Source organism: Myxine glutinosa, chromosome 2, assembly GCF_964187855.1.
Source record: "Myxine glutinosa chromosome 2, kmMyxGlut1.1, whole genome shotgun sequence".
Classification (NCBI taxonomy): Eukaryota; Metazoa; Chordata; class Myxini; order Myxiniformes; family Myxinidae; genus Myxine; species Myxine glutinosa.
The window spans coordinates 258,591,795-258,604,271 of record NC_136262.1 but is presented as its reverse complement, the minus strand read 5'-3'; the positions used below and the strand labels follow the sequence as shown (position 1 = coordinate 258,604,271).

Sequence of the window (12,477 nt, the reverse complement as noted above, 5' to 3'; positions counted from 1 at the left end):
TTCTTGTACATTGGCAGCCAAAATGTTTATGTACACTTCTGAATTCATTCTGCTGTTGCAATCATTAGTTACATCATCAATAAAGATGAGTGAGCCAGTTCCACAGGCAGCCATGCAAGCCAAAGCCATGACACTTCCTCCACCACGCTTCACACATGAGGTAGTATGCTTTGGATCATCTGCAGTTCCTTCCTTTCTCTACAATATCACTTTTCCATCAATTTGGTAAAAGTTTATCTTGGTCTCATCTGTCCATTAAACTTTATTCCATAACTCACTAGCTCACCTCTGCACTTCTTGGCAAATTCCAATCAGTCCTTTCTATTTTTGGTGCTGATGAGAGGCTTGCATCTTGCGGTGTAGCCTTTGTAATTCTGCTGTTAAAGACTTCTGTGAACGGTAGATTGCGATACTTTCACCCCTGCACTCTGGAGGTTGTTGGTGATGTTTCTGAGAGTTGTTTTAGGGTTTTTCTTTACAGCTCTGATGATTTTTCTATCATCAACAACAGTTATTTTCCTTGGCTGACCTGGCCATTGTCTATTGCTAAGTACCCGATAGGTTTCTCCCCCCCCCCCCCCCCCCCCCATGATATTTCAAATTGTTGTATTTGGTCTGCCCAGTATTTGTGTGATTGTTATAATTGAGATGGAAATACCAAGATATGAAAGATGACCTTCTGTACTGTTGCCTCGTATTCATCTTTTGATCTCAAATCCAAATTTCTCGAGTATATAGAAATAATAACAAATTTGCCTTCACTGTTCCAACACTCATGTAGAGAGGGCACTGTATGTTGTTAACCATCATTTGTTTGCACCTTTTGTTTCTATCTTTTAAAAGAAGGGTATGCAGCATATGGCCTGAATGGCAGATCCGGCCCACAAAGGGATTCATTCCGGCCCTCATAGACGCATTCAGTTCGGATTTCAGACCCGAGGAACGCTCTGCTTTCCCTTTCTTCACATTGCGTTTGCCGGGCCACACATAAACATTCAGGCACAGAGTTCACACTGACATACCAACGTGCCCAACACGAAAACCATACCACTCCATGGTTAAACTGTATACAGACCTCACTTTTGGAGATTAACCGGAAATAAAAAAAATTAACTCTTCTAAGCTCTATTGACTAATAATGACTCGGTTATCTTTCCGGTCCACATCCTGACAGCCCTGTGACAAACTGGCCCACCACTAGAAAATTGTTGCGACAACTTCTTTAGTGCATTTCATCCACAAATATTTTGACTAAACCTTATACTAAGCAGCCTTGCAGGCCAAATATTTGAGATCGATCACCTCAATCTGGATGTCAAAGATTTGATCAGTTGTACATGGAATGTAACACATCCAACAATCTCTTTAATCCTCTAGGATTTTCTTGGAATTTTTTCAGTTTCATTTTCATTCTCAGACTGAAGGATTTTCATTTTTACTAACGGTTTTGGATATGAAGTGGTTACTTTATATTGAACTTTAGATCTTTAGAACTTTAGAACTTTAGATTGAACTTGATGAGATTTAATTTAGATTACTTTAGATCAATCCCACTCATCCCTCCAGGTGTTTAAAACAGCTGTTCACCACCATCTCTTATCTTCCCCCATCCAAAACCTTGATCTTTTCTACCCCTGTTAATTCACCCCAGATCAACTTTTTTGAAATTCCAACTTCTTGCCTGGAAGTCCTTGCAGTGTCCATATGTTTTATACCACTCCCACCTCCCCCCAAGCCCTTTCCCTCCCACAGTTCTCTCGATGTCCCTGCTCTCAGGTGTTGTGTTTGTGTCCTTCCGCCTCTCTCCCCGTCTTGTCTGCCGCTCCCCTTGTTTTGTGTTTTGTGTGTCGGTTTGACTTTTTGTGTGATTAATTTTAGCTTTCACGAGCTTCGATCTTGTATACAAAAAAAGAAAAAAAAGAAAAAATGTTAGCTCTTACCTGGTGAGCCCGGTGTTGGCTTAGCGGTTAGGGTGCCAGCTTGGGATCCTGGGTTCGAATCCTGGTCGATCGCTGAATTAACGCCAGGGGGGTTTGACTCAGGCTGTCATCCTTCTGAGGTCGGCAAATTGATTACCAGTTCACTGGTAATTCCCTGTGTGTCGCAAGAGGCGACTAACAGGGTTGGTGGCAGGAAGGGCATCCGACCATAAAACATTGCTTCAAAAAGGGGACCACAGTGCCCAAAAAAAGGCCAACCCCCACTCTGTGGGGAAATATGGCCTCGAAAGGAGGTTCAATGTTAGCTCTTACACAAGCCTCGATCTTGTATACACAAAAAAAAAAAAAAAATGGAGAAGTCTTTGATGCCAAATGTAAGGAATCAAACTTTGTGTGGCATGCCAAAGCAGTAAAACTTCAAAAAGCACGACTGTCGAGAAAGCATAAATCCTCTCCTTTGGGATGAAGCTAAAAGAGTTAAACAAGATTTCATCCAATTGATCCCATTTTCTATTCCGGTGACTTTTTCCATTGACTCTGTTAAATTTCATTCCCATAAATTGCTTGTTACTGGACATAAATTGCTTAAAATGTTATGTACCCTATTTGCTTTGTCATCATAAAGAATGCCTGGGTTTGAGAGGTTTGATGTGGCACTGACATTTTGGCGAGCTCCTCGGCATCCAAACTATAGTGTTTTGGGAGCAGTCGTGGAGCCCAGGTCGAAAGTGCTTTGCACTATAGACCCTTGAGTTAAGATGTGCGTTCACAGTTTCTACATTCTGTTTCATTACAGATGCTGTTGGGCGCACGCATAAGCGAAGGATTCAAGATAAGGCCTCCCTTAATCCCGAGCAGGTTGCTTGAATAGTAGTTTTGCTCTGTATTTCAACAACTATGCATTTAAATAACTTGCAAACAACAGCATTATTTTCTGGCTCACACTTGAATGTAGGGCCCTCCAAGTCATTTAAAAACATTCTTATAAACCAAACACAGATCGTTCAGCCTTTTTTTATTGTTTTTTTTTTTTTTACAGACTTTTTTTTTTTACAGGTTTTTACAGGAGCAGCTTTGTATCGGTCGAAACTCAAAATCATAATTGTATTGAGGAATTTATGAAACCTCCTACCCATCATAGGACACCTGTTGGCATCCCAAAACATTCCACAGATGCCTTGGCAGGGCTAGCCACAAAAGGGAGTAGTTTGGGGACAGACAGACACATGGACAGACACTCCTTTTTTATATCTCCTAATCACATCCATGAACTGTTATGCTGTTTGTGGACCCACACTCCAAACTTGTACTTGTTGCAAAGGGAAAGGCCAACAGGAGGTGCCCAACAGTCGATTATGTAATGTCAGGACGGCTTGCCAACTCAACCTTTCAATGGGAGGTGGGGGGAATGAAGGGGGATGGAGGAGAGGAAGGGAAAGGGCTTGAGGGAATGGATTCCGTGCTGATGATGGCCAGAAATTTGTCTGTGGATTGATTCCTTTCCTAAATTACATGGCGTGGGACAGTTGCTTTTTCCACAAAGCATGTCGGATCAATACAAGTGTGGGGCTGTATACCCATCTCAGCCAAGGGTGTCGGAGACTTGTATAACAGCACACTCACTGCCAGACAAATGCAGGCAGGTTCTACTCCCTCAGGAACACATCACATTGGTTGGGGATTCTTCTTTGAACATGACAATGATTTCAAGCAGAAATCGCCAATTTGACGAAAAAACATGTCAAACATAAAAAGGCTGATCGAACAATTACAAAGATGCCTTCCTCAGCCTACAAAATCCTGATATGAGCATCATTGTGGCTAAATGACCTTATTCGGGCACTGAGGAAATCAAATGGTCACCAAACACATGCTACGGAATATTCGGAACAGTATTTCAAATTGGTACATTTATAAATTGTATGGGAGCATGAAATCAAGATGGCGTGCATTATGTATGTGCATGAAAAGATGGCGTGCATGAAAACAAGATGACTTGTGAAGTGCTTGGGGTATTGTTGTCCCAGTCTCACGATGTGTAAATAAATGTGCAAAAAGTCAGATTTAATGCATTTTAATTCCAGGTGATTATATATATATACATACATACATACATACATACATATATATATATATCCTCTTCTTCTATATATATAAAATAAAGTTTTTGTTTGTTTGTTTGTCTGCGCAAGCTAATCTCTTGAACGGTGAAAGACAGGAAGAAACCTCCAATACAAAAAATGTCGGGACGGGCCCCGGGAAGGTTTTAGGCTAGGTGGTGAGGCCGGTCGAGGCCCACCCACCTCGGCCGGGCTGGGCCCATTTCGCAATTAAAAGGTGAGCTGAATTATAGTAGTCAATCTTCTGCGGCCGTGAGTAAAAGCTGAATTATAGTAGTAAATGCATTCAAACAGAACGAAAAATGACGGGACGGGCCCCGGGAAAGTTATAGGTTAGGTGGCGAGGCCGCCTCGGCCAGGCTGGGCCCATTTCGCAATTAAAACCAATGCTAAATTATAGTAGTCAATCGTCTACGGCCGCGAGTAAAAGCTGAATTATAGTAGTAAATTCATTCAAAAAGAACTAAAAATGTTGGGACGGGTCCCGGGAGGTCTTAGGCTAGGTGGCGTGACCGGGCGAGGTCGGCCGAGGCCACTTTGGCCGAGCTGGGCCCATTTCACAATCAAAAGCTGAGCTGAATTATGGTAGTCAATCATCTACGGCCGCGAGTAAAAGCTGAATTATAGTAGAAAATTCATTCAAAAAGAACTAAAAATGTCGGGACGTGCCCCGGGAAGGTTATAGTCTCGGTGGCGAGGCCGCTTCGGCCGGGCTGGGCCCATTTCACAATTAAAAGCCGAGCTGAATTATGGTAGTCAATCTTCTACAGCCGCAAGTAAAAGCTGAATTATAATAGCAAATTCATTCAAAAAGAACTAAAAATGTCGGGACGGGCCCCGGGAAGGTTATAGTCTTGGTGGCGAAGCCGGTCGAGGCCGCTTCGGCCGGGCTGGGCCCATTTCGCAATTAAAATCTGAGCTGAATTATAGTAGTCAATCTTCTACGGCCGCGAGTAAAAGCTGAATTATAGCAGTAAATTCATTCAAAAAGAACTAAAAATGTTGGGACGGGCCCCGGGAAGGTTATCGGCTAGGTGGTGAGGCCGGCCGAGGCCGCTTCGGCCGAGCTCGTCCCATTTCACAATTAAAAGCTGAGCTGAAGTATGGTAGTCAATCTTCTACGGCCGCGAGTAAAAGCTGAATTATAGTAGCAAATTCATTCAAAAAGAACTGAAAATGTCGGGACGGGCCCCGGGAAGGTTTTAGACTACGTGGCGAGGCCGGTCGAGGCTGCCTCGGCCGGACTGGATCCATTTCGCAATTAAAAGCTGAGCTGAATTATAGTCGTCAATCTTCTACGGCCATGAGTAAAAGCAGAATTATAGTAGTAAATTCATTCAAAAAGAACCCAGGCAACGCCGGGTGCTTTCGGCTAGTATATGTATGTATATACAGACTTGGCATTTAATATGGAATAATTTTTTTTGTGGGGGTGAACTTACTTTTCAAGATGTCTTAGAACCAAAAGTTCATTGGAATTATGTTGAAATTATTCTAGATTTTGTTAATGTGACCTTTAAAAGAAACAAAAACCACATTTGACATTTCAAAACAAATAAATTGATCCTTGAAAGTGATGTAAACTGATATCGAACTCAATTCATGGACAGTACTGTGTTAAACTTATGTACGTTTTCCAGAAGTAGCTCTTTATTTTGCACATTAGCCAAAAAATTTTTTAACAAAAACAAAAGTTAAATTACGACTGGGATTACGGACAGTAAAATTACAGTTCAGTACTTCGTGTAACCCCCACGAGCATTCAGGAGAGAACGTACACGTTGAGGCATGCTGTTCACGAGATTTGCCAAGGTTTGGACAGGAATCGCTTGCCATGCAGTGACAATAGCCTGCTGCAATTCACACACAGAGGTCGGCTGCTGGTCCAAGTGGTCAATTTGACGCGTTAATTCTGCCCACAAGTTCTCCATCGGATTCATATCCGGGGACATGGCAGGCCACTCCATATGCTCTACACCACGGTCAGCAAGAAAGTGTTGGATCATGCGAGCACGATGAGGCCGTGCATTGTCATCTTGTAAGACAAAGTTTCCTCGAAAGGCTGCATGAGCAAATGGAAGCAATGTTTCTTCCAGAATGGCCCTGTACTTGAACTGGTTCAGGTTTCCATTCAGAACAACCAGGTCAGTTTTGCCCCCTGCATGAAAAGCAGCCCAAACGGTCACCCCACCACCTCCAGCTTGGACTCTTGGCACTATACAATGTTTGTTGTAGGCTTCATGCACTTGTCTGCACACTCGGACGCGGCCATCTTGACGATAGACCAGAAATCTAGACTCGTCACTGAAGATCACGTGATTCCAATGTCCTGGCTGCCATTGACGGTGCTCTCTGGCCCACTGCAATCGGCGCTGGTGGTGTTGTCTGGTCAGGCGTGGCTTTCTCAGGGGACGCCTGGCACGATAGCCTGCTTGAACCAGTCGTTGGTTGACTAGCCTTCTGGATACAGGCACATTTGTCAGTTGCTGCCACTCAGCCCTAAGCCGATTAGCTGACTTGGTATGGCCATTGCGGACTAACCGGTGCAGCTGGCGATCATCCCTCCTTGTGGTTCTGCGGGGACGTCCTGGCCTCGGTATTGGAGTAGGGACACCCCTCTGAGCATTTCGTTTCAGGATCTTTGACACCTGACCTTGAGTGATGCCATACTGCCGAGCAATAGCATGCTGTTTCATGCCATAATTTCGTAAAGCCACCACTCCATGACAAACAGCATTGTCGAGTTGACGGACCATCTCCAGAGGAAGCGGCAATAACTTTTGGAGACGTGCAGCAGTTGTTTTCCACTAATACAGAACGCAACAACCCTTGTATACCTGACTGTGAAGCCAATCATCAAATGCACCTGTCCGTACATTTTGCCACGCCACCTGTGATATAATCCTGTTGTTGACTTCTTGCTGCGACAGACAATTAGTGACATGGTTCTTTTAACAAATAAATCACCAAAGTGTAAAAGAAACTCACCAGATTGATATACTGAGTTAAGAAAGTAAACCCAAGTCAAGAAGAAAATTTTTTTCCATATTAAATGCCAAGTCTGTATATATATATATATATATATATATATTTTTTCTTTTTATAAATATACATATACTGTATATATATATATTTTTTTACAAATATATATATATATATTTTTTTTTTTCAAATATATATATATTTTTTTTGTTTTTCAAATATATACACAAAGAATTAAGTTAAGCACCCCCCCCCCCGTTTTTTTACAACCTCGCACATTACAAGTTTGTTGTCGTCAAAACAGTGTAATATACCCATGTTATTGCTATATTTTCTGGAGAAGTGATATTATGGTCACATAAAAACATAACAATCATGCCGTTTTCAATATTTTATTCTGAATAATTTAAGGTGAAATTTTTTGGGAATTTTAGGCATATTTTCACCTCAATTTAAGTATGGAGCTATAGGTCCATCACGGACAGTGTGGATGACGTTTATGTTTTCTAACGTACAGTCATTGTTCTGAGAAGACCTCTAGCGATCTTTGCGTCAATAACGTGTGTAGGACCCACGTGATCGGATCACTGACTCAGCCCTACGTCTCATAGACCCTGTAAGCCGTCGTATGCGTTGCTGTGGCAGGTTGAACCCCCTCGAGCACGTTTGGGACATGTTGGGACGACAAATTGCGAAGATGGTCCCTCCAATAGCCAATCAGGATGAATTGGAACGTGCATTACATCGGGAATGGAACAACCTGCCACAGCAACGCATACGACGGCTTACAGGGTCTATGAGGCGTAGGGCTGAGTCAGTGATCCGATCACGTGGGTCCTACACACGTTATTGACGCAAAGATCGCTAGAGGTCTTCTCAGAACAATGACTGTACGTTAGAAAACATAAACGTCATCCACACTGTCCGTGATGGACCTATAGCTCCATACTTAAATTGAGGTGAAAATATGCCTAAAATTCCCAAAAAATTTCACCTTAAATTATTCAGAATAAAATATTGAAAACGGCATGATTGTTATGTTTTTATGTGACCATAATATCACTTCTCCAGAAAATATAGCAATATCATGGGTATATTACACTGTTTTGACGACAACAAACTTGTAATGTGCGAGGTTGTAAAAAAACGGGGGGGGGGTGCTTAACTTAATTCTTTGTGTATATATATATATATTTTTTGTTTTTCAAATATATATATTTTTTTTTTCATATATATATATATATATATATTTTTTTTAAATATATATATGTTTTTTTTAAATATATATATATATTTTTTTTTTTTGGGAAATACTGTATATATATATATATATTTTTTTTTCATATATATATATATTTTTTTTTTTCCATGTATATATATATATATATGTTTTTTTTTCATGTTATTTTTGTCATATATATATATATATATATATATATATATTTTTTTTTTTTTTTTCTCTCTTTTTCATATATATATATATATATATATCGATTTTTCCTATTTTATATATATATATTTTTTTCATATATATATATATATATATATATTTGCAGCTGTTGAAAATTTAGATTATTATTTAATTGGAATTTGTTTTGTATTAGTCTTCAAAGAAAAGAAAAATTTCAACTTCTAAAACATGTGGCTTCTCTATTTATAGAGAAAAACACATTGAATTCATTAACCTTTTTATTCTCCTTGAAATAAAAGTTTTGTTTCATTATCTGACATTGCATTACTTCTCCAGCTAACAGAGAAGTTGAACTTTTTGATAAGCTATTTTATGTGTTTCATTGTGGTACAAAGTGTCCGGTAACATCTGACTCTTTGTAGCTTTATCAATCCCATCTCCTTTGAATTCCGTCAACACAACACATCGAGTCACACTGTTTTCATCATCTCAAAAGTTTCCTCATTTACATCTTTATGAGCTGTACATCCTATTTACAACCAGGCATTGTAAATTTGATATACTTTGATGTTAATATGTATTATGTTTCGTTCCCCTTTTAAAAGGCCTTGAACTTTTTATGCATAGCATTCTCGCATTCTGTGCATCCTGCAGGGAGACACAGTGACAACACACTATGCTGTGGATTTTGATGATGGTTTTCGAGCAGAGTACATCAACCTGACGGCACGAGGAGATGCAGTGTACCACCAATATCACCGATGGGGTGTTTATCGAGTGTCCGTCGAAGCAAAGAATTCAGCTGGAGCAGACCAAACGGAGATCTTGCTCTCTGTATGCCGTGCGTAGAACCATTATGCTCTTCCAGATTACAGCTTTTACACACCAGACCATATAGGGTGATGTTCTCAATCACGTACTCCATTTCCCTATAAGTTATTTCTTATTTTTGTAAAATAACTAAGATTAAATGTGCAATTAATGCTGTGGTTATTTCTCCATATCCACTGCCTTCAGAAAGTATTCACACCCCTAGACTTTTTTAAATTTTGTTATGTTACAGCCTGTATTTAAAATAGATTGAATTTAAATAATTTGTCACTGATCTTCACAAAATACCCCATAATGACCAAGTGAAAGCATGTCTTTAGACATTTTTACAACTGTATTGAAAATAAAACACAGAAATATCTAATTTACATAAGTATTCAGCCCCCTAAGTCAATACTTCGTAGAATCATCTTTGGCAACGATTACAGTTTCGAGTCTTCTTGATATGTCTCTATCACCTTTACGCATCTGAATTTGGGGAGTTTCTTCCATTCTTCCTTACAGATATGCTCAAGTTTGGTCAAGTTGGATGGGGAGCGTCTGTGAACAGCAATCTTCAAGTCTTTCCACAGATTCTCAATGCGATTCAAGTCTGGGCTTTGGCTGGGTCACTCAAGGACTTTCACATTCTTGTTCTGAAGCCATTCAAGTGTTTCTTTGACTTGCTTGGGGTCATTGTCCTGCTAGAACATAAATCTTTGCCGCAGTCTAAGGTTTTTTGCCCTCTGAAGCAACTTCCCCTCAATGATTTGCCTGTATTTGGCTCCATTCATTTTTCCCTCTATCCATACAAGTCCCCCAGTCCCTGCTGCTGAAAAGCATTCCCGTAGCATGATGCTGCCACCACCGCCATGCTTCACATTCGGGGTGGTGTTAGATGGGTGATGAGCTGTGCTCGGTTTCTGCCAGACATAGCACTTTCCCAAAGAGTTCAATATTCGTCTCATCAGACCACATACTATTTTCCCTCATGCTCTGAGTGGTTCACGTGCCGTTTTGCAAACACCAGGCGTGCTGTCATGTGCCTTTTTCTGAGAAGTAGCTTCCATCTGGCCACTCTCCCATAGAGCCTAAATTTGTGAAGTGCTGCAGAGACTGTTGTCCTTCCGGAAGGTTCTCCCATCTCAGCCAAGGAACTCTGTTGTTATGTCAGAGTGGTCATTGGGTTCTTGGTCACCTCCCTGACCAAGATCCTTCTTGCCCGGTTGCTCAGTTTGGTTGGATGGCCAGTTCTAGGAAGATTCTGGTCGTTCCATATTCTTTCCATTTCATAATGATGGAGCTCATTGTGCTCTTGGGATCTTTCAACACTCTAGAAATTGTTTTATACCCTTCCCCAGACTAATGCCTTCTCACAATTCGACCTTGGAGTTCTACAGACAGTTCCTTGGACTTCATGGTAAAGTTCTTGCTCTGGCATGCATTGTCTCGTGTAGGACCTTATATTGAAAGGTGTGTTTCTTTCTAAATCATGTCCAATCAATTGAATTTGCCACAGGTGGACTGCAATCAAGTTGTGGAAACACCTCAAGGATGATCAAAGGAAATTGGATGCACCTGAGCTCAATTTGGAGTGTCATAACAAAGGGGTTGAATACCTATTGACTCAAGATATTTCAGCTTTTTATTTTTAATTAACTTGTAAAACATTCTTCTAAAAATCCACTTTAACTTAATAGGGTATTATGTGTGGATCAGTGACCAAAAAAATCTCAATTTAATCCATTTTTAGTTCAGGCTGTAACTCAACAAAATGTGAAAAAGTCAAGGGGTGTGAATACTTTCTGAAGGCACTGTAGCTCCATTGAATGCAAAACAACTATCGAAATAAAACATCTTCAGCTACAACCGTTAGCTTTCTAATGTATCCGCCAGTACAAGTATGCTTTGGGACTTTGTTTCCTTGTATCTAAACCTTGCGTGAAATCCACTGACCAAGGGCAACTATATTATCTGTGAATATTGCATCCAGTAGGCATAGCAAGAGGTAGTTTGACATTACAAAAATTTCATCCTTGATGAAAAGGTGTGCTTAAAGTTTTCAATTTTAAGGCTAGCTTGCTGTACTCCACGGGTGCGCTTCAACTCATGATTCAAGCATTGATCTCATTTTCCATCGCAAGCTTCTCATGCATTCGTTTGCAGCTTTCACTTAACCACGTTAATATAATTCTGCAGAAGTTAGTAAAAAAAATCAACAAAGCTGGAATCCACACATAAAGCGTTTGATTGAAAATGTCTCGGGTCAGGGCAGCAATCGAGGATTAACATGCAACATGCATGAGGTATGGGCAAGGGTTTATCCCTAAATTTTAAAACAATTCATGGACAGCTCCTGCAATGCTATGATTTTTTTTATGATTCGCTACCAGTGAGTGAATTGTTGCTCAACAGTTGCTTGTACCTCACTTTACTATGGCAATCACAGTCACACCTTAAAAACAAATATTTAAACTTATTTGAATTAAAATAAGGTTTTTCCTTTGAGACTGCAAAAGGTTGGCACCAAGTCTCATTTAAGTCCTGGCCACATGCTTCGTGGTAATAGCACCTAAATAGGTGGGGCTTTGGCATACGTGACATTGGGGAGGAGACCACGTGGCCAGGGGTGTGGCCATGATGAGGCAATGCTGAAGTTTCTCCTGGATGCATTGAGGTGAATCAGTCTGTGAGTCTGTTGTGAGTCGAGTGGAGAGTCGCTGCCAGACAGAGACTTGGCCTGGAGTCGAGAGCTGAGGCAGTGTGGGGGATGTGCCCATGACCTGCCCCTTGGTACCCCCAATACGTATGCAAAGTTTTGGTGGAGATGGCGCAGCCAATGTTTTTATGCCCCTGCCGACAAAGTCTCCGGAGGCATTATGTTTTTCGGGTTGTCTGTCTGTCCATACGTCCATCTGTCCGTCCGTCCGTACGGTCACGTGGTATAGCAGCCATCTTGGATTAAAAGCAAATAATAAAAATATTATTTCTCGGAAACAGCTGAATGAAAATTTTGAAACTTGGCACATTGTCAAGTACTCCCAATGGGGAACAAAAGCGTGATAATGATGACATCATCGGTGAAGTGGTATACCAGCCAAAAATGTTTCAATCGAATTCCTTATCCTAAAAATCTGAAATTGCATGCACATGATATATGACCCATTTGTATTGAAATATTAAATTTATGACATCATGAAGCCAAACAGTTCAA

General features: G+C 40.7%; 1 protein-coding gene across 1 annotated transcript in view; it reads left to right on the top strand.

Annotated features, from left to right (window-relative positions):
• Window positions 1-12,477, top strand: part of LOC144890851 (VPS10 domain-containing receptor SorCS1-like) — a 244,620-nt gene that overhangs the window by 123,278 nt on the left and 108,865 nt on the right. Inside the window, exon 4 of the mRNA XM_078772716.1 lies at window positions 9,108-9,294. Within this exon, the coding sequence (XP_078628842.1) occupies window positions 9,108-9,294 (187 nt within the window). The remainder of the gene's footprint in view (window positions 1-9,107; window positions 9,295-12,477) is intronic.